Source organism: Tiliqua scincoides, chromosome 13, assembly GCF_035046505.1.
Source record: "Tiliqua scincoides isolate rTilSci1 chromosome 13, rTilSci1.hap2, whole genome shotgun sequence".
NCBI classification, from domain to species: Eukaryota; Metazoa; Chordata; class Lepidosauria; order Squamata; family Scincidae; genus Tiliqua; species Tiliqua scincoides.
In genome coordinates this window covers 12,387,374-12,409,889 of record NC_089833.1, presented here as the reverse complement: position 1 = coordinate 12,409,889, position 22,516 = coordinate 12,387,374, and the positions used below count along the sequence as shown (strand labels likewise).

Genomic DNA, 22,516 nt, shown 5'->3' with positions numbered 1-22,516 from the left:
AAAAAGCAGCAAGGCAAATCTGCTTGACCGCACATCGCGAAACACACAGGTCAGCTGGCTTTGGGGCCCAGTGAGGGAGCTCAGCGAGTAACACTCCACAGAAGTGTGCCACAGCTACCCAAGTTCTGCTTCTGCTAAACTACTCCTGAATTGTGCACAGATGAAGCATCCAAAGAGGGGCTTTTGAGAATGAACAGAGCAGTATAGAAATAAATTGGTGTTTTCCTAGAAACAGGCCTCTTGCAAACATCCATTATATTGGAACTTAACACTTGCAGAACCCAAGGCTGTTAAGTTCTTCCCAACCCCTCATCCTTACCTAGGAATACAGAGAATAGCTCCTTTGTCCAGGGAGAGCTCCTCCTGCACTCGTGCCTCCCAGCACGATTCTGTGCATCCTGAGATACTGAGGGTAGCACAAATCTATGCAGACCTTGGTAGCAGGTGCTCGCTACAATTTTGATCCTAGTGACAGCCCCCAACATGCAGCTTTTAGTTTAAGAACAGAAGAACTAAAGGCTTTTTGTCTAACTAAACACAGGGCAAGGGGGTCAGGCCACAGTCAAAACCACAGCAGGGCACAGTTCTATAGTCTCCTCTATACCCATCACAGCTCTGCACCCCTCCCACACACTATTAAAAATACCTTCCCCCCCCCCACTGCACTGTGTTGGGCTTTTCGGCCCTCAGACATGCTAGTCCAGGAAGCCTTACCTGATTCGATATCTTCTATAGAAGAATTTGAGCTCTGCAAACAAGAAAAAGAACTGTCATTAGGACACTGGCATGGCAAAGGCCTCGGGCAGACCCACTTCTCATTTTAAGATGCAGGCCACCAAAAGGCTCGATGGAGAGCTGAAGCCCCCTTCAAGTATCACAGAAGCTCAAGCACATGGAATTCAAAAGCACCAAAGGAAAAATCAAGCATTGTTCTCTTTGAGTGGTAGTTAGAGGGGCAAAAGAGCAGGCTATAGCCTGCTTATGCCTGAATGCTGCTGACACTCATGTGCAATGTTTGCTTTATGCTTGCAGTCACTGAAAAGCATGATTTCTTCTCACAATACCAGCAGTGAAGATTAGCTTTAATTCTCAATTACTGTGAGAATCCTGGCTCATGATTTCTGTAGCAAGGCTTTCAAACAACTAGAACCAAAGCTCATTTATGAAAGGCTTATACCAAATAAAACCTTAAAACATGAGACGTAAGCCAAACACCTCCAAAGTCAAGGGGAACGTGGGCCTCTTACCAAATCACATTTTTACTTTACTGACAGGAAAGCTGTTCTGTCAAGGCGGAATAGTCCCCTCACTCACTAGCCCGCTTGCCCACCCAACCCAAGGACACAAAGCCTTACCTTACTCAATGCTTCTCCAGAAACTGAGTTGGAGGAAGGCTGCAATGAAGCACATCATCATAAATACCCAACAGAGAAGAGAAAGTCTACAAGCAAATCTGTTGGAACTGCTCTTACTTACCTTTGCCCGAACGTAGGCTTTTCTTATTTTTAATCCTAGTTGTTGAGCAAGTTCTTGAGTCAATTTTATTACACTGTCATCCTATTTAAAAAAAAAACAACAACAACACACAAGACCATCTCAAGGACTTTTGGTATAGCTGCACCACCACCTCCCACACCGCTAGCACATTCTCCAAAGCTTGCCAAAAAAACTGGGCTTGAGCACATAAGGATTCTACAGAGGAAGGAGAACTGGAGGCAATGGCAAGTGACACATCTCAACCCATATCTACCGATTACTGATTAGTGGGGCTTTCTTCTCAGAGTTCCCCCTCCCATCGTACACACACTGTCCTCCCTTTCTCAAGAACCCGAAGGTACAGTTGCCCACTAAGGATTGCGCTGATGTCAGGGGTGAGGCCAGTGAACACTGCTCTGCTCTCTCCCATTCCAAGTGACAACTGGGAGAGCTCAGCCAGATGGTGCAGTGGAACAGACCCCAACTCTCTCACTGGCATAAAACTCAACAAGAATACTCAAATCATGCATCTAGAATACAGATTGGATTAAGAACGCAATCCTAAAGGAGCGCTCGGCTGGTGCAAGTCCCTTGTGCCAGCCTAGGAGGGTCACAAAGATGCCGTAAAGCAGGTTTGCGCGTGGGTCAACTGGACCAACACAGAGACGCACGCGGGCGCGCGGAAGCCGGATCCAGTCTCTGCACCAATGAGGACAGGTAGGTCTGTGCTGGCTGAGCTCAGCTGGCATGGAAGTCTGGTTGAGGGTGTGGGGAGGGTGGGAAGGAGATGTTTCAGGGTATTGGGAGGGCAGGCGGGAGGCAGGCCTGTGGGCGGGCAGGCAGGGAGCAGTGCCAGGGCGGTGCAGCTCCATGCTGCTCAGATCTGCGCCACCTTCTTAGGTGGCACAGATCCGAGTAGATCCATTAAGGGTGCTGCGGCTCTCCCCAGAGTAAGGGGACTCTTTCCCCCTTGCCTCAGGCAAAGCCTCAGCCAGCCACAAACTTGAGCTGGATACAGCGCAGGCCCGCTGGCCTGCCTGTTCCAGCACAAGTTAGGATTGCACAGTAAGACCAGTAGCCTGGCTTTTCAAACCCAGTTATGAACCTGTAACGGTTCAGTGCCAAGGCAGAAGGAATGCTCTAGGGAGAAAACAGACGGGGACTCCTAGTCCAACCTCCAGGCAAGTCTTTCTTAAAAGCAGGTGGAGATGGACAGTGTCCAGACTACCGGGTGTGTGGGTGGGTGTGTGACAAATAAAACACTTTACGGATCTGTCAACATGATCTACTTACTTGTGGCACTGCGAGAGAACATTTAGCAACGGCATCATAAGCTTCCCTGTATCTTCCCAGCTCTTTTAAGGCTTTCGATTTCCGGTAGAGAGCTCTGAAATTGTTTTCATTCAGTTTTAAAACTATCCCACAGTCTTCTAGAACTCTATCATGCAGACCCTGGGTCAACAAACAAAAGGAAAGAGCTGAAAAAATTTCACCACCAGACTCAAGGGCCAAAGGAAGGGATGATGTGGGGCAGGCTCTACAACTCCAGAGAGGGTGGATGATAACAAGTGTGTGGGAATTAGGGAGAAGAATGGACCGTAAACGCTATGGGCCTTTCGGAGTTCTATGAGCCCAGGAACCAGATAATCCCAGGATTGATATTATTTCGCACTGCTAAGCCTTCCATTTCCACCAAGTTCTACACTCAGTGGCTAAGTACAAATCAAGAACCTGACTGCTCTGCCTGGAATCAAGGGTAGTATTCCGACACTGGAAGAGCTACTAAGGAAGCCCTGGCTCCCTCAGGGGCCTCATCTGAAAGCAAATTAATCTGTGCATTTTGCACATGTGAAACAACATTCTACTCAAGGTTACTTGGGAATAGCAGGAACATTTCAAACGAAAACGCAAGAACAAATCCTGCCAAGGAAGAGGTACCCAGGCAACACGACTGCATGGCAAGAGGCTTCCAGGGTGGGGCGGAGGAGTGAGGTGCTGACCCCTTTCTCACCACCTTCCCAGACAGCAAAACCAGTACTTGTGCATCCCAACAGAGCAGCTTACCTTTTTGGAGTAGCACGCTATACGGTTAACATGCAGCTTCTCTAATACTTCATCAGAAATGTGGATTCCTTCAGAATTGGCATAATCTGCTATATTTAAAGCTTCTGAGTAGTGGCTCAGTGACCCTTCCCAATCGCCCTCTTGGTACGCGTCATTTCCTTCATGAAACAGGTTTTTGACAAGGTCTCGTATAAATACCTGAAACACAAACACCTGGTCAAGCGCTTGCAGGCAGGTCCGCCCTTCCAAAACATATAGGCAACCGTCTTCAAGAGAACCTCCAGCCTCTCCTTAAGCAGAAGCACCACCAGGAAGGGCTCACTATTATCTAGCCCTTTCTGATGCAATCGCTAGAAACAGACACAGGGCAGATATGGAAAGATGATAAAAGCAGCAGAATGTGCTCAAACTCATTATCTCTGTCACGGTTTAGCAGAAAAAATCTGTGGTTACAGGAGAAAAGCAAACACAATACATCACAGCCCATATAATTAATGGCCAATCGTATTTGCATGTCGTGGAAAGATGTGCTCTGATGAATGCAACACCCTGTTGTGGATTGCAACTTACAGCAGTGAGGAGCAGCCTTAGATGAAGGCTGGATCACTGCTCCTTTTAATCAAGCCCTGTCTAATGTGTCTACAGCAGGAGTGTCCAGAGTTTTTGGCAGGAGGGCCACATCGTCTCTCAAAAAGAGAGAGACGATCAATTTTCATGTCTAACCCAGACACTGTGTTGGGGGCCGGGGGGGAAAAAACTAATATACATTTTTAAATTTGAATAAATTTACATAAGTTTACATAAATGAATATATTAAAGATGGAACTTATGTGAATGAATGAAGGTCTTGCAATAGCTCAAGGCCTATAAAAGGCCTTCCACAAAGCAAGGCTGGCCTTTCCTTTGCTGCTGCTACTGCATCACAGATGTGAAACAACAAGCAGTGGAGGGAAACCTCATCCACAGCTCACGTGAGACGTCAAACAGTTGCCCTCACGCTGAGAGCAGTTGTGTCGGGCCAGTGTGGGCTCCAACAAATCTCCAGAGGGCCAGAGGCTCATTGGAGACTGGGGGCTCCCTGAGGGCCACATTGAGAAGCCTTGAGGGCCGCAAGTGGCCCCAGGGCCAGGGTTTGGGGACCCCTGGTCTACAGCATTCAACCTCACTGCAAACCCCTGGGAAGCTGCAATGCCAATTGCCGACACAACCAGACCACACAGAAACCAAAACAGACTTTCAGAAGGGAACATGATTACCTCATACTGTTCTTGTGTCCCTGGGTAGGGTAAAGTGGACCTGGGGGAGGAAAAAAAAATTAGAGAACACTTAGCACAAAGAAGCCAGACCTCGCACAGATCCTGTTCAAAGAAGCTGTGCATTCCAGAGAATCATAAAGCCAGAGTGAGACAAGAAAAACCAGCAGGTATTTTATATTCTCACAGACCATGTTGTTCCCACTAACTGCTCTGCCTCTGCAATCACAACTCTTTAAGTTCAGGGCTCCCACCCCAATATGCCAGCCTTTAGCATGACACATGACACATTCCTTCCAGTTTGGCACTGCCTCTCCTTCCTCAGCTGTCTCCCTGGTGCTACTTTCAAAAACTGTGAGCCTCTTGGGGCAGAGACCCGAACTCTCATTCATTTCACAGTGCCATATACACAGGTGGTGCTGTGTAAAGATAACAACAATAAGCTGAAATAGGTTAAAATGTGTCATTTTTACCTAAAGGTAAAAAAAAGCAGATGAGGACTGGTAACCCCTAAGATCTCCAGTGTGGATTTAGATCCTGCCATTTGCTTACTGGGCTTTTGTTTACAAACAAAGTTGTGCCAAAGGACTTGCATTTGTAGCTTACGTGGCTGCAACCTTTCTGAAGGTTTGCAGTCTTCTGAGCAGAGCCCACAACACACAGAGGAGAGGCTGATGGACCATCCGGGGGTTTTGCAAGAGAGGTTCGCCTTACAAGACAGATGCTGGCACTATTGCTTGCAAAAAGGTTGCCCAATTCCTTTTACACCAGTGCAGTCCCAACCAGCAAACAAGCTAAATCATAAGTTGGTTGGGATAGCACTGAAGAAAGTTGGACCTATCACCTTTTTTCAAGCAAAAAAGGTACCCTGCAGTGGCTCAGAGCATTTGCTCTGCTGGAGGGGGAGCAAACATTTAGAACAGGAGGTCCATAGCTCACAATGTCATATGAACCAGGGCCTCACAGCAGAAACTGGTTCCATCCACTCTAGGGGAGGCTTTTTTGCATGCTTCTATGCCTCTCTGCAACTCAGCATTTCAATTTTCTTAAACTCATGTACCATTTTGCCTTCACAGAAACACCATTTTCCCCCCCACAAAGAGAATGAAGCAGGATACGGCTGCCTCCAGGGCATTGCTGTGCCCGGCCAAAGCAGTACTGAGGAGCAACGGCTGCTCAAGGGCACGCAAGAGGAAGACCGTGTGGAACGCTGCTGAGCCCACGTTTATTCTGGAAGGCCAAAGCCGGCTAACTGTTTCAATCCGACACACAGAAAGAGGCTGCATCATGACTTCAGCCAACACAACACAGAGCAAAGGAATTCTGCTTCCAAGAGCCCTTACTGGATAAACTGCAGCCCTTTCTTGATATCCTGCAGTCTGAGGCTTCTATCCACGGAAACATTGGACATGTTATCATGAACACCTGCTTCTTCAGTATGCAGCTTCTGAAACAGAAATAACAGTGAGTGGCCAGGCTATTAAGTCAGGCTGTTGCTTACCAATTTCACACGCTAAGCAAAAACGTCATGCCTTCACTTTCCGGACAATAAAGCAGCAGGAAGGAAAATGTACGCCTGTTTTATTGGCTGGATGCAGCTTTTTAAAGTCTCAGATTTATTTAACCTACACCACCACCCAAACCACACACTAAGACACAAGATACACAATAAACTGAGTTTCAAAGACCAAAAATTTAAAAACTGAAGCCATAAGGCGAAGCCTTTCCAACACATGCTAACTCACCAACACCACAGAAACCAAAACCAGAACTCACAACACGCTGCTAGAATCTCCGCAATGAAGTCTGTTGGTGAAGAAGCTGTAAAAGCTTCAAATTTGGTGATCTTTAATCAGGAAAGCAACATGGATTTCTCACTAAGGCATGCTGTGACCCTGCCAGAAGCCAGCGACATAAGCAGCGCCCTCCTAGCATTCAAAGTGCTCTATGGATGTAGCTCCTTTTCAGTGGACTAGATCAAGGGTGGGCAAACCCTGGCCCGGGGGCCATTTGCAGACCTCGGGAAGCCCCAATCTGGCCCGCAGGGAGCCCTCAGTTTCAAATAAGCCTCTGGCACATCAGAGACTGCTGGAGCCTGTGCTGGTCCGCAACTGCCGGTCATGACACCAGACGTGAGCTGCAGGCCGAGTTAGACAAGGTCTTCTATATTCTCCATGTGTTTTCTCCTTTTCCCTGGTCAATATTTTAACCCCACCCCCACCCCCCCATGCCTCTGGACAACTTATGTCTCCATGTATTTCTGGCTTGATCTGTATGTTTTCACTGTGCAAGAGGTGTGCGGCAAACACACATAGTTCTCATGTGGTTCCATATGCCTGTATTATAGTTCTCATGTGTATTATAAATAAACTCAGTAAAAATCATTCATATAAGTTCTGTATCTAAAGTTTTCATTTTTGTAAATGTATGTAAATTTGTTCAAATTTGAAATGTAAATTCTTTTTTCCCCCCAGCCCCCGACACAATGTCAGAGAGATGATGTGGCCCTGCAAAATGTCTGCCCACCCCAGGAATAAAGCATCCCTCAACTGACAGCAGTGACAGGTCAGACACTCAGAAAACCTGACCCTGCTCTTCTGCAAACCCCACAGAAGCTGTTGGGAGTGACAGCAAGCACCCAAAGGTACTTCACGGCAGGAAACAGGTAGCGCTGCACATGAGCAGGAGAGCAAATCCCTAGCCATCGTTGAAGCTCACTAGCCACAAACAAGCTCATACACTAGTGGAATACCTTACAAGGCCTTCAGCACCCACAGTTAAGAAGCCAGTGACCACAAGCTGCAGGCAGAAACCCAGCAGCGCTGAGAACCTATGTGCAAACCAGCACACTGCGTATTCCTGCACTGCAAGTACGAACAAACAGTTTGGAGACTTTGCATGTGCTTGACAACAATAAGTAAAGAAGCCATGCCTAACCCAGAGGAAAGATTTTGTATGAGCAAGGAGCTGACTGCGTTAGTGCCTGACATGAACAAGTTGTGAAAGTAATGATTCTGGACTACTGGATACTGTTTCTCCCTTTGACTCTTCTCCAATATTGCCAACAAAAAGCAGGAACCTGGGAGATGGCTGTGGAATTCGCACCATCAACTTTACTGCTGTTCCACCACCTTCTAAAGACCCTTTTTTATAAAGGGGTTTCGCTTGATTCACCAATTTTCTGTACTTTAAATTATCTTTAGCCTCTAAATAATCTATAGCCTTTAAATTATCTATAGCCTCTCTGCAACTGCAGTTTCTGTTTCATTGCTTTTAAGTTTTGTTTAAAATGAAACCAAGTTGTGTTTCATTTCACTAGCTGCTTTGTGCCCTGAAAAGACAGTTTACAAATACGCTTGGTATAAACCAATTCATAAACAAGCCAGCTGAAAAAAATAAAACACTTAATTAGAACTAATGAGACTGCTGAAAGCTTTGCTTGCTGATTTGGCACTAGAGGAGAAAGGTGAATTGCCAAGAGGAAAGTTTGAGCTCATTGATGGCCGAGAACACTTGGAAACGGTTCAGCCCATCACCCTGCTCTGCTCCGAAAGTGTTTTAAGAAATGACTCCATAAACTGCCAATATTTAAACAGAAAGTTAGTACAGTTTGATTGCAGGTCTACCTCTTTGTATAGGATACACAATTTCAATGAAGGTGTAGTAGCACCAAAAGCTCACCCCAAAATAAAAAGCAAACTGAAAGAAAAGCCACAGAGTCCCAAGATGACTGTTAATAGCTTCACTCTGAAGCAGCGATTTTCAACTTTTTTCATCTCATAGCACACTGAGAAGGCATTAAAATAGTCAAGACACACCTCACAACTGTCAAGGGCTCATATCCCCCAAAGGCCCTACTAATAAGTGACCCTCCCCCAGACTCCTGTGGCACACCTGTGGACCACTCATGGCACACCAGTGTGCCACAGCATACTGACTGAAAAATCAGTCACTCCTAAAACCATTTCTATTGCAGTTTTGCTTCCTGGAATTCAGTGGCTTTTGAGGTCTACAATCAAGATAGTGTGACATATACTGGTCCTATTGAAATCTGTGGGGCAAGCACAGTACCTTCTTTATATCTGCCATCACTCCCCACATCCTTTGGTTTAACTTCCAGATTATGCTTTGTTATCTGGAAGCTCACACTGTTTACAAACATACTTGGATAAGCTGCACTCAAAGCACGTTCTCAGGCAAAGCAAAATAAACATCTTTCCCGCAAGTAAGAAAATGACTACAACAAAAACAGTTGATTTTGTCATTTGCTGGCATTCAGCCCCAGATACCCAAAAGACAAGTCAAAATACTGCTTAATTGGGGTTCTCTTTGTCAAAGTGCTTAATTCTAGTCAGTAAATGTTATCAAACATCTGATACTGACTGTACCAGAGAAGGTTTGGGGAGTGGAAATACACCACTTTCAGGTGACTTTAGAGAAATGTAAAAGAGATGAAATATGTACAGTATGTTCGCCTTCTCATGTGGCCAAAGAATCTGCACACAACCTAGATACGTGCATGTAAAAATACATTTTGTCTTTCACACCTGCATACCGACTGTGAGAGAAAGAGGTTCAAAAAACACTCTCAGGCTGCAATTCCAACCACACTTTTCTGAGAGTAAGCGTTATTAAACAAAATAGGACTTAATTCTGAGTAGAACTGGTTAGGATTGTGCCCTCAGTGGCACACGTGAAATCTGCCTTAACCGTACACAGGAATCAGACAATACCAATACCCTCTCAACCCACTATGTTCTATGACCAACCTACTCCTCCTAAAGCTCCTTAAACTCGCTCACTCTTGCTGTGCATGTGTGCGCCAGTCCCCCCCACCATGTGTCTCTCTCTCTAGCACATAAAATACAGGCAAATATAGATTACTCCTTATCTAGATATGCAAAATCCAGACTATTCTGAAAGTCAGGCATTTCTGTCCACGACCTTTTTTTTCTTTTTGTAGTGTGAACACTACACAGTCTTGTCCTCATTCCCATGTGCAGCACAGGTAAAGAATGTAAGTTCTATTCTGCACTCCGTGGTGTGCAGACATTGTTGAAAAATGCCAAACAGGCCAGCAGACACCCATAGATGTAACAGTGAAGAGAGCAAGAAGAAGCATTTCTCCATTTATGCAACTATTCCAAAATCCGGACAACTTCCTGTACTCAACCTGTATACTTCAGATGCATATTTATTTCAAGAGTGTATTATTAAGCCACGCTCTCTGCCAAGCAACACAAAACGGTGACACTGTGCTTGTTTACATACGTCACCCTTTCGATGGCTAACCTTTTAAGTACACAGAACTGCAATGACCATGCGCTTCTTCCACTTTATTAATTTATAGGATTTTATCCTGCCTTTCTCCCACATGGAAAGGAGTTTAAGAAAACATAAAACCAGTACAATATCACAAACATAAGTTTTAAAAACAATTAAAACAAAACACACACCATGGGATCAGCATTAAAATATCACACTAAAAGTACCAGCCCCCCAGTTATCAATTAAAAACCTTCCTCAATAAGGTCTTGAGAGGCTTTGTGAAAAAGTCACCAGAGAAGGAGCCATTCTTAATTCTAAGGAGAAGGGAATTCCAGAAATGAGGAGCCACCGCCGATAAGGCCCTGTTTCTCTCCTCACCTCTGCTGGTGGCAGTACATTCACAAGGGCCCCCTCTGATGACCTGAGAGAACAGGTAAAGACATAAGAAGAGCCCTGCTGGCTCAGGCCAAAGGCTCACATAGTCCAGTTTCCTGTATCTCACAGCACCCACTAGATGCCTCAGGGAGCACACAAGACCACAAGAGACCTGCATCCTGGTGCCACTCCCTTCTGTCTGGCCTTCTGATGTAGCCTACTGCTAAAGGCTGCACAAACCCAACATGGCTTGAAACCTGTGATGAACTTTTCCTTCATCAATCTTCCCCATCCCCTTTTAAAGGCATCCAGCCAGGCACCATCCCTACATCCTGTGGCAAGGAGTTCCACAGACACACAGAGTCAAGAAACATTTCGTTTTGTCTGCCCTAACTCTCCAGGCACTCAATTTTAGTGGGCGTCCACTTCTTTTGGTGTTACGTGAGATGGGTCCCTCTAACACAAAAACTAGCCCTTCATCCCCGCCTTCCCCAACTCATTCCATGTCTTCTCTCTAGATCTATGCAAGCTCTCAGGTCAGGGACTCTTGTCTCCCAACTCTTGTCTCCTCCCAAAGAGGAGCAGCAACCCCCATCATCGCCCCCCAGGAGCTCCAGGCCCCTCTCCTGGACCAGGCCAGGCCCCACTCCTCCCCCAAGTAGGAGGCTCCCCTCAGGCGAAGCAGCAGCCCCCCCATTAGCCCCCAGGGGCTCCAGGCCCCCCTCCCTGGACAGACCAGGCCAGGCCCCACGCCCCCTCCAGGAGGAGGCTCCCCCAAGGCAAACAGCAGTCCCCCATCGCCCCTCAGGGGCTCCAGGCCCCCCCTGGACAGACCAGGCCTCACCCCCCCCCAGGGAGCAGCAGCAGCCCCCACCGCCCCCAGGAGCTCCAGGTCCCCTGGCCTCTCACCTGCTCCCTGGGCCTTGAAGAGGCGGCGTCGGCGGGGAGCAGAGGCAGAGAACGGGGCGCGCGACGGAGGCGAGCGGAACCGAGCCAGGCCTCTTTCTCTCCCTCCTCTCCCCAGCCCCTCTCCCTTCCTTCCGGTCTGGCGGCCTCCACTTCCGGTCCCGCCCACAGCGCCCTCTTCAGTTCGGAGGCCGCCACGCTACAAAAGGGGCTTCCGCTGATTGGACGCGCCTGGTGACGCCAGCGCCGATTGACGGGGCTATGTTTCCCAGGGTGCTCTGCGCGCACTGCTCCCACCTTCCCTCAGCCCCTGAAAAAAAGCGCTTCTTCCATTGGCCCGCGCCTCAGTCTTTCCGGCGTTACTGATTGGTACGTTTGCTGCTAAGCCCCGCCTCTCCCACGTGCTGATAGGCGGCCAAGGAAATGTCGGCCGCCTGTCACAGTTAACTGCTGGAGGAGGGGCCAGACGGCGAGAAGGGGCTACGAGCGACTTTGACTGGATTGGGCGGGTACTGCGCATGCGCAAAGTCGGAAAGCCGGTTTGCCTCACGTGACTGTTCCCTCTACCCGCCTTTCGGAATGACAGAGTGCGCAAGCGTAGACAGCCAGCAGTGGGGGAGTGTCTGCCCACTGTAGTGGGCGGGGCTGACCGGAGGAGGCGTGGCTGGAGGGACCTTCGCTGTTCATGGGGAGCCTCGCAAGTCTGCGTCACAATCGACGCCTGTGACGTCACCTTGGCCAAAGCAGTCAAAGCAAAAGCGGAGGAGCTGTCTGCTGCTGACGTCACATTTAAACACACACATATATTTTTTATGTTTTTATAAATATATTAGATTTATATTTAGAGATAATAGATATAATGTATATTATATATACATTATATATAATTGATAAATATAAATATTTGTATATGTATATATAAATACATTATATATGTATAATATATATACAGACCAGGCCACTATATGTATGTATGTATATATGTTTGTTGGCAACCTTCAGTCTCGAAAGACTCTGGTATCGCGCTCTGAATGGTGGTTCTGGAACAGCGTCTAGTGTGGCTGAAAAGGCCAGTTCGGGAGTGACAATCCCTTCCACACCTGGAGCAAGTGCAGTCTGTCCCTGGTCTTTCTCCCTGGCTACGGGCCTTCCTTCTTTGCCTCTTTGCCTCAGGCTGTTGGCCAAGTGCCTCAGACTTGGCCAAGTGTTGGCCAAGGCCCAAGTGGCCAAGTATATACATATGTATATATGTGTATATATATATATTCATACATATATATATGTATATATACATATATAATGGATATAATATGTTCATATATATTTTAGTATGTATTTAATATTTAATTATAAAATATATATTATTTATTAAATATGTTTATTAAAATATTAATATATAACATTAAAATATTAATATATGCTTATTAAATACATATTTAATTAAATAATAATGAAATTATATAAAATAAAAAATTTATAGAATATAAATATATATTATATACATTTTAAAATATTAATATATGCATATTAAATACATACTTATTTTATAAATTTTAATTATTTTTATGATTTTTAATCATATTATGAATATATTTTTATATTTGTAAGCATAATATATAGTTTTACATTTACATATTATATATGTTTTGTATAAATACTGCATGCAACACGTGCTGTCATCAGCAGCAGGGCTCTCAAGATGACATCACAGGCATCCATTGTGATGCTCACTTCCGGAAGTTAAGGTTCCCCATTGAGAGCCATGCCCTTCAAGCCCTGCCTCCTCCAGAGAAGCCCCATTTATTCAGGGAAGAATAACAAAGGGCCCAATCCTATCAATTTTTCCATGCTGGTGCAGTTGTGCCAATGGGGTGTGTGTGTGTGCTCCATTCTGTGGTGGAGGGGCAGTCACTGGTGCCTTCTCGAAGTATGGGAACATGTGATCCCTTACCACAGGGCAGCATTGTGGCTACACCCGAACTGGATAGGATTGGGCCCTCAGGCTGCAATCCTGTCCACACTTTCCTGGGAGTAAGCCTCCTTGGACACAATGGGACTTCCTTTTGAGTAGAGATGCATAGGATTCTGCTCTAACATGGCACTGTGGGTTGTGCACACAAACACTTTCTGTCCCCGGGCTGGTAAAGGGTGGAAGTCACGTGAGTTAAGCTGGAAAGCAAAAGCTGGCCAGGAAAGCAAAGCTTCTCCATGCACACTACTACATCTCAATTCCCTTTCAAGTCAACACACTCACACGTATGTTTATATACATGTGTGTTTATATACGTATGTTTATATACGTGTATGTGTGTGTGTACTTAACATGTACAGCATAAAAACTTGTGTCACCTATCAAATCACAAATTCAGGTTTACGGTGTGTTTTGCGGCTTTGGCTGGACAACAGGTGATGTCACACTGACAATGGCACAGTGTGATGTAATCGGAACAGCTGTTGCTAGTGGGCCTGCTCTAAGTGGATGTTAAGGATTGCCTGGGTGAAACGGGGCTGAGGAGGGCAGGGATCAACCTGCCGGTGGTTTTGCTGCTGGCGAGGCCTTCAAGAAACACTTCTAATAGGGTATGCAGCTAGTCAGCTCTGCCAGCACAAGGAAGGGCTGTGGTTCAGTGGCCAGAGCACTGCTTGACATGTGGATGACCTTGGCTTTGCTCTCTGACAGCATCCCCCTGGTGGGGCAGGGAGAACTCTGAGGAGCTGCTGCTAAGGTGGTGCTGACACCATCATATAACATCAATCATGTTATCAATCAATGTGCAATTTCAGGCAGAATGCAATGAAACAAACCACATTGAAATACCTTTATTCTATCAAAAGTTATAGCCAAAAAAAACCCTCAGGGCAGGGTGATGGTACGTCACCACGCCCATCGCCTGGGGTGTTGTCCACTGCATGGGAGGAGGTCCACCATAGGGGGCGATGCACTGGCCTCCCATACCAGGTGATGCAAGCCCTAGTGATGTCATGGATTGTGTTCCACAGCAAGAGAGGCAGGGCTTGGCCCCACTGCAACAGGGTCCTCGTGACTCTGCGCTGTCTGGCCTGACCCTGCCAGAATTGGGGCGGCACCAGTAGCAACGTGTGACTGCGTGGGGACTTGGTCCTTCAAGAGAGACACAGCTTGGCCCAGAAGGGTGTAGAAAATCTGCAGCTGGGCACGGCTCTTCTTTGCTGCAGGGACAACAGCTGTGGGGCAGACCGTGCACAGCAGCCATCAAACAACCGTTGACCAGGCCTCTCTGTGGGTCCAGCTTACCTGACTGGCTGCAGCTCTTCAGGAAGAAGTTTGGCCCTGCCTTCCCTGGAGATGCAGCCAGGAACTAGAACCTCCTGCATGCTCAACAGGGCCTCTGCCACTGAACCACGGCCATTGCCTTTTCTCTTGCTAGCTGCTGAGCTGTCTTAAATAGCAACCAAAGAGTCATCAGTGCTCATCAGAGGTTTGATGGTTTCAAAACCAGAATGGTTTCCAGCAGCTGGTGAACTGCAATGATGAGTTGCTGACTGACTGGTCGCATGTTCTTCTGGTTTTCACAGGGCCCCGAAATCATGTTGTTCTTGGCCCTGGGCGTCTTGCTCGGCCTGGTGGCCAGCGCTTCCTCCCTGGACAACGGCCTGATGAGGACGCCACCAATGGGATGGGTACCTTGGCAGCGCTTCCGATGCAACACGGACTGCAAAGAAGATGCCGAGAACTGCATCAGGTGGGGGACATGTCAGACAAGTGGCAGTGCCCTCTTTGCCGCACCCTTTGACAAACGCAACAGGAGACAGCAGGAGGTGGAGCAATAATGACCCAGGCAATCTTGGAGAATCCACCTGCCATAGTGGGGCTTCTCAGCCAGAGGTTCTTACACAAATCAGCCCCTGCTTGATGGTCGCAGGTTCCCTACTTCTGTCTTTCACTGCTCCGTAAATGTTTACATTTCCAGGTTGTGTGCTGTTGGGGGGGGGGGGGGTTGTTGGGGTGCCTTCCCTGCTGAGTCTGCTGCTCCCACTCTTTCTTATCATTCCATGTTTGTTGTTAACTTGCTTTGAATGTATCGGGTCTGGTTGTAAACCACCTTGAGCACCTCCCTTCCAGGAGCAGAAAGTGCCGGGTATGATTATTTTAAAAAATCATTTATATAAAATTCAACTAAATTCAGTTTTAAAAATGTATATATATACAGGAAGTCCCCCATATCGGCAGATCCGGTATCCGCGGATTCAGTTACCCGCTGATCCGGGGACCCACTATGCACTCATTACAAGTACCTTTTATTATACTTCATTCCTTTATGTTTTAAACCAGGGGTGTCCAAAGTTTTTGGCAGGAGGACCACACCATCTCTCTGACATTGTGTCGGGGGCCGAATTAATTTACATTTCAAATTTGAATAAATTTACATAAATGGATATATTAAAGATGAACTTGTATGAATGAATGAAGGTCTTGCAATAGCTCAAGACCTATAAAAGGCCTTGCACAAAGCAAGGCTGGCCTTTCCTTTGCTGTCGCTACTGCATCACAGACGTGAAACAGCAAGCGGTGGAGGGAGCCCTTGGCCCGTAGCTCGAACAGTCACCCTCATGCTGAGAGCAGTTGCATTGGGCCAGTGTGGGCTCCAATCACTCTCCGCAGGGCCAGAGGCTCATTGGAGACTGGGGGCTCCCTGAGGGCCGCATTGAGAGGCCTTGAGGGCCGCAAGTGGCCCCAGGGCCAGGGTTTGGGCACCCCTGTTTTAAACAAAAATAGCTCACAAACGTAGCAAAATAAGGCACTAGATGGGTTGATTTAAAAGAATTGACCAATATATGGTTAGTCTGAAAGGCACTGCGCAGAAGCCAGGTACAGGACGTCCTCCCTACCAGCTGGCTGGCTACCACTCTTGTTTTATTAACAGCGAACACTTGTTCAAGACCATGGCGGACCGGCTGGTGGAGGACGGATGGAGGGCGCTCGGCTATGAATACGTCAACCTGGATGACTGCTGGGAGGCAAAGAAGAGGGACGCTCAGGGCAGGCTTCAGGCAGCCCCTGACAGGTTCCCCAGCGGCATCAAAGCCCTCGCTGATTACGTACGTGCCGAGAAACGGGTTGCTGCAAGGCTTTTGCGTCTAGAATTTGCGGCTGAAACAGCCTGGAGTGTTGCTGCAGGCCAAGGGTGTGCACCAAAGATATTGCTGACGGCCAGGCTCTGCTCTCCATTTGGGTGCTATGTTTCAGGTGGAGGGTTTGCAATGCAAAGCAGTTTCTCTAGAGCAGTGGTTCCCAAATCGGTGGGTCACAACCTACCAGTCGCCCCAGCACCCTTTAAGGGGTGGGGGGAGGAGGAATCTCCATGCTTCCTCCTGCAGCACTGCCCCCACTTTTCTTCCCCAGATTCATTCGAAAGGTCTGAAGTTCGGCATCTACACGGACTTGGGGGCCACCACCTGCGAGGGCTTCCCCGGGACGACCTCGATTGCCATCGAGAGAGACGCGAGGACCTTTGCGGAGTGGGGGGTGGACATGGTGAAACTGGACAGCTGCTTTTCCAGCTCCGTCACCAGGGCGAAAGGTTTGTGTTTTCCGGGCAGCAGAAAGGGTGCCCTGGTAGGATTTGTCCGCTCACCTGCTGAAACATGAACTATTAAGAGAAAAACTGCAGTGGCAAAAAAATGGTTGGCAACCTTCAGTCTCGAAAGACTATGGTATAAGCCTACAGCACCCGGTATTCCCAGGCGGTCTCCCATCCAAGTACTAACCCCGCCTGACCCTGCTTAGCTTCCGAGATCAGACGAGATCGGGCATGTGCAGGGTAACAGTTGCTGCAATGAAGGCCTCAAGTAGTTTTGTTTTCCAGCCTGTTTTCTAGCGCCTGCAAATAATTCTCATTATAATTCAATATAGCCGGTGGTTCCCTGCTCTCAGCATGGAGGAAGAGGCTCCATTCATGTGCCAGAGTTTTGTCTTGGAATTCGGGGTCTGTAGTAACTCTGCTACTAGTTAGTGGGGAGCCATCAGTCCCCCTAATTTCCACTTGGCTTTGTTGGTGGACTGTGGGGTCTTCATAAAAACCCAAACAAGACCACCCCCCTGGTTTAGAGCCTGACCAGCCTGGCTGCAAAGGGCTGGGCTGTCAGTGCCTGGGACTTCTCCGCTCCTGCTGTTCTCCCCAAGGGTTTCCTCTGCCTTGGAAATGCAGCTTGCAGCGATTCGGGAGGTGTAATGATGCCCGGCGTGCAAAGGTGAGCCTGCCGGTGACTGTGTCCCTTCTCCGTCCCTCTCTCAGACTTCCCGAGGATGAGCACTGCCTTGAACAAAACCGGCCGGCCCATCGCTTTGTCGTGCAGCTGGCCTGCCTATGACGGTGGTCTTCCCCCAAAGGTAACGTGGCACTTGTGTCCGAGCCCTGACCTGGACTATTTGGAGCAGAGCCTCAGGCCCACCTTCAAGGCACATGTTACACCCCCGTTTCTGTCCAGGTGAACTACACCTTACTTGGCCGAATATGCAACCTGTGGAGAAACTATGTCGATATTCAAGACTCTTGGAGCAGCCTCTTCCGTATCATCCAGTGGTACGGAAACCACCAAGATGTCCTGCAGCCCGCGGCTGGCCCAGGAAGATGGAACGATCCCGATATGGTACAGTCTCCTCCTTCCAGCTGGTGGGGGAAGGGGGCTGTCGCTCAGGGGTGGAGCCTGTGGTTTGCACGCAGAAAGTCCCAGGCTGAATCCTCCACCTCTCCAAGTCTGAGTGGGACTGGAAAGCCCTCTGCCCGAATCACTGCACAGTGTTGGACCTTGGCATGACCAAAGGCCTCTTCTTGTATTTGAACGATGGCTGCTGGGAGCTTCCTTGTTCCAAGGATTCCACACCTGGGTTCTAGACGCTGGGGACGGACAGCAGGAGGGGGTGACATTTGTGCCCTGTGGGAGTATCTGGGTGACCACTGTTAGAGACAGCACACTGGGCTGGAAGGAGGACCTTGGTGTGATCCAGCAAAGGCCATTCTTGTTGTGTGATGATGTCTCCCAGCTTGCTCTGATCTGGCCCATCAGGGATGGTTGGCAACCTTCAGTCTCAAAAGACTATGGTATAAGCCTACAGTACCCGGTATTCCCACATCCAAGTACTAACCAGGCCTGACCCTGCTTAGCTTCCAAGATCAGACAAGATCAGGCATCTGGAGAGCAGAGCCAAGCCGAGCGCCCACAGGAGCCACTAGAGGGCGCTTGTCGCCACCTCCCCATTCCCTTTGCTTTGGACTTCTGCAGAACATGCTTCAAATCAATAGAGCTCTGGGCATCTGTGCCACTAGGCACAGGGGGTGGGGAGAAGTGGGCAGGAAACTTGCAGGATTCTCCTTTGTCAAGAGGAACCCTGACACCAGTCCCAAGGGACACTGCTGGGAAGTATCTTCTGAAGCAGTGATGAGGAGCTGGACTCCCTTGGGATGGCGTGACTGGCTGGGGCGGGGGGGGGAGGGGAGACCAGCCTCTTGCAAGGAGTCACTTGGTCCATTGAAGCCAGTCTTGTCCACACGGCCTGGCCGTGGATCTCCAGGGCTCCGGAAAGGAGTCTTTCCCAGCCCTGCCTGGCACTCCTTGGGGGCTCCTGCCTGCCACTGAGCTGCGACCCCTCCCCTCTCCTAATTTGACTGTAAAGAGGACAGAAACCCCACCTGGAGTTGAAGAGCAAACACTCACTTGATCTTGGCTCTCAGGGAAGCGGTGCAGAGACATTCCCCTCACTGGCATGCTTGTTGCCCACAGCTGCTGCTCGGAGACTTTGGCCTGAGCCTCCAGCAGGCAAAAGTGCAGGTGGCCCTGTGGGCCGTGCTGGCAGCTCCCCTTTTCATATCCTGCAACCTCCGGACCATCTCGGACGAGGAGAAGAGCCTGCTGCAGAACCCACTCATGATCTACATCAACCAGGACCCTCTGGGCATCCAAGGCAGGCGTGTCATCCAGGTAGGGGGAAAGGGCCCTGGTGCCCTTCTTGAGCCAGGACAAGGTGGCCGCAGGTTCTGGAAGGGTGTGCTTGGGGCGGACCGTCCAGCAGCCCGCGTGTGACATTTATGACATTGCCCAGGTCAGACCTCTCACAGCATGTGTGTTGGCATCCTTCGGTCTCGGAAGACTATGGTGTCACGCTCTGAATGGTGGTTCTGGAACAGAGTGTCCTCTCCAGTGCACGAAGCCTGGGTAAAGTAGGTATGGAGGATAGGCTGTTACCCATGCAGCAAATCCCCCCTCTCCACGTCGCTGAAATGGTCCAGTGGAAAGGCAGAGGCCAATACGGTTGGTTCCAGCAGGGTCGCAGGAGTTGCCAGAACATGACTGTGTTCAGCCATGAACTGCCTCAGGGACTCCGGCTCCGGATTTTGCCTCGAGGTTGACTCCTGAAGCCTTTTCCACAACTGGATGTAGCCACAAGGCAGTGGAGGTTTGGAATCAGAGTTTTCCTTCTCTCAGATGAGCTGCCTTCCCAGGCTAACAAGTCCCATCTACCCGGTGGCTGTTTAGTCGCCTCTTACAAGTACAGCCAAACTGAGGGCCTATTCTTATCCCCAGCCCCCAGGGGGAACTCACAGCATAGGGTCACTTTATGAGATGCACTGCAGCGATGGCCACTGGCTTTGATGGCGTTCAAGAGGAGGTAGATGAATTCATGGAGGAGCGGAAGGTTGCCAGCTGTGACCACCAGGTGGAACCCCCATGTTCAGAGCAGAGCAGTTGCTGGGGGACGCACTGTAGGAGAGGACTGTGGCCTTCAGGCTTCCCCAAAGACACCTGGCTGGCCTCGGTGGGGAAACAGGACTCTGGACTGTGTTTCTCTTTTGGGCTTTTCTATCCCCCTTTGCAACAGCTGGGTCCTCAGCGTGGCTGACAGCAACTTAAAGCACCTGGTCTTTCCCCAGCTGTGTTGTCACTGGTGGCAAGACCACCCCCCCTCCAGCATCATCATATCCTCTCCAAAGCATGACCCCCCCCCAAGGAGCATCGTTCTCGGCTCTGCATTTACTGCAGACCCTTGAAGTGGGATAAGCCAGGAGTGAGGCCAGACCTTTCTGCCCTGAAGCAGTGGCTGCAACAGGATCCAATCCTGGAGGCCCCCTCTTATGTAGTTGGGTCCGTCCAGGTGCCCTCCCCACAGCGAGAGGCCTCCTCTTTGATAGATGCTTGTCTGGTCTTTCCTTGCACCCTCCAGAAGGAAGCGCTCCTCCTCAGCCCCTCCATTTCAGCGACACCTATGGTGTCACCCACACCCCAAGCAGAACGGAAGCCTTGCCGCGTGTGGTTTCAGGGGCTCCCACACATCCCTCATCCCCTTCCGCATCCCTCCTGGTCCACCACCCATGCAAGCAGCAGAGAAAGACAGAGACGGGAAGGAAAAGGCGGAGGACCTGCTGGAGGAAGTTGGCTGTGTGGAGCCAAATTAGAGATCTTCAGAGCAGGCAGAAGCTCTGGGGTCCCTCCAGGAAGCCAGGAAGCCCAGAGGGGAACCCCAACCTTGAGCATTCCCTGGACACAGTGGAGGGGGATGGGAAAAGTCCAGCAGTCGTTAGGAGTGGTACGTGCAGTAACTGTGGAGCAACACCTCCGGCTGGCCATGAGGACAGTTAGCCAAGCTTGCTTTGGGCCAGGGGGTCATTCTGGGGGGACGTGGGGCTTCAGTCTCCTACACTCTCCTTGGCCAGCTTCTCTGGCTTCATCAGGAAGCACCTGACTCTCTTGTCCGTCCGTCCCATCCTTGCATAACTGCCCACAGTTACTCCATGTTACTGGGAATGCCAAGCCCTATCGCAACATAACCTTTTACCCTCCTGATCGCTTCTGCTTCCCTCCCCCGGGTACCCACATGCTCCATTCACAGGCTAGCCCTGAATCGGTGCCCAGATCAATGGGGTGCCACACCCCCGTTTCCTAATCCATGCAGAGCACTTGCATCAGCACACGGGCGCTACTGGCAAACCTGGCCTCTACTTGCTCTTCCTTTCTGGAGCCCAGGCAAGCCTAATTGCTGGGCGACGATCGTAGCAAGGGTGCTCGTTAGACCGGGTATCGCACCTAATAGCTTTGTTTGCGGGAAACCGCTCTCTCGGCGTCACGCCCCAGCTCAGGCACGGCAAACCGTCCAAGTTTGTGGCCACGGCAAGGACTGCCGAGGAGGCTCCCGTCCAAGCACCGTTCCGCTCCCACACTTATCCTGTCTCTGTGAAGGCAAGATGGAAGAGCTGGCTGTGTGCCATAGAGTGATGCCAGCTACCTGTTCCACTAAAGCCAAGTCCACCAGCGATCCTCTTGGGTGACGGGGCTTGCGCTGTGGCCTCTGCCCCCCCCAAACATCTGTGGTCTCTGCCCCCCCCAAACAGCACTGTGCTCTGGGGGAGCTTGCAATTCTGGGTCCATGACCTTTTGCGCATCAAAAGAAAATTGGAACGAAAAGTGGGGTAAATGGGTTGGAAAAACTGGCACTCTCAGGCGCAGGGTTGGCCACTTCTCAGTTGTGGGGCAAGCCAGCCTCTCTGCGGAGCTTCCCTGATGTTCCCAGTCTGTTAGCTGGAGTATAAATTCAGAGGTACCGATGGGAAAGAGTGGCCTGCGATCCAGGGGACTTGGCCAACACATCTGCCTTGGCCAAACTAGCCAACAGCAGTGCCCAGGAGACACTGGGCCGAGGAACGCTGGAGGAACAAACAGAAGGCTTCAGGTGCTTTGCCCAGGAGGCAGGCCTCAGGCCACAGGTCCAAAGTGGAGGAACCTGATGTGGGGAACGTCAGTCACCTGCCACAGCAGCTCCCTGTAGCATGGTTCAGAGTGTGCCTGGGGTGCCATTTCCTGGGTGCAGCTTATGCATAGTGATGAGGCCAGCGTTTGCCCAGGGCTTCACTATCTGGGTGTAATATGCGCACCGAGCTTCCGACAGGAACTTAGTAAGGTGAGAGTCACCAGTACTGGAGGGGAGATCAGCCAAGGACAAGGCATCTAAGCGCATACCAGTGGCCTTCCTGGGTGAGGCCAAACCTGCCTCCTCCAGCATCCTGCCTCCCACAACGGCCAACCAGGTGCCTCCGAACCATCTGGAACGACAACAGATGCAGTGATATCTCCCGAGTGCCTAAAAATCACAGTACTGAGAGGTGCAGGGAACACACCCAGCCCTCAGGCATGCCGTCCCAAGA

At 49.6% G+C, this 22,516-nt stretch overlaps 2 protein-coding genes and 1 pseudogene across 2 annotated transcripts in view; 1 reads left to right on the top strand and 2 right to left on the bottom strand.

The window, feature by feature from the left end:
- Window positions 1–11,468, bottom strand: part of LOC136663894 (zinc finger CCCH domain-containing protein 7A-like) — a 22,430-nt gene extending 10,962 nt beyond the window's left edge. The window contains exons 1-8 of the mRNA XM_066640860.1: window positions 11,346–11,468; window positions 6,137–6,240; window positions 4,797–4,836; window positions 3,541–3,738; window positions 2,770–2,928; window positions 1,477–1,557; window positions 1,356–1,394; window positions 715–748 (exon numbers count right to left, since the gene is read on the bottom strand). Coding sequence (XP_066496957.1) covers window positions 715–748; window positions 1,356–1,394; window positions 1,477–1,557; window positions 2,770–2,928; window positions 3,541–3,738; window positions 4,797–4,836; window positions 6,137–6,204 — 619 coding nt within the window. The 5' untranslated portion in view covers window positions 6,205–6,240; window positions 11,346–11,468. The remainder of the gene's footprint in view (window positions 1–714; window positions 749–1,355; window positions 1,395–1,476; window positions 1,558–2,769; window positions 2,929–3,540; window positions 3,739–4,796; window positions 4,837–6,136; window positions 6,241–11,345) is intronic.
- A 3,441-nt stretch (window positions 11,469–14,909) lies between these two features.
- The window catches only part of LOC136663815 (alpha-N-acetylgalactosaminidase-like), an 8,478-nt gene continuing 871 nt past the window's right edge, over window positions 14,910–22,516 (top strand). The window contains exons 1-6 of the mRNA XM_066640762.1: window positions 14,910–15,064; window positions 16,247–16,421; window positions 16,726–16,903; window positions 17,618–17,712; window positions 17,811–17,972; window positions 19,104–19,301. Coding sequence (XP_066496859.1) covers window positions 14,910–15,064; window positions 16,247–16,421; window positions 16,726–16,903; window positions 17,618–17,712; window positions 17,811–17,972; window positions 19,104–19,301 — 963 coding nt within the window. The remainder of the gene's footprint in view (window positions 15,065–16,246; window positions 16,422–16,725; window positions 16,904–17,617; window positions 17,713–17,810; window positions 17,973–19,103; window positions 19,302–22,516) is intronic.
- On the bottom strand, window positions 17,042–17,161 carry LOC136633772 (5S ribosomal RNA; annotated as a pseudogene).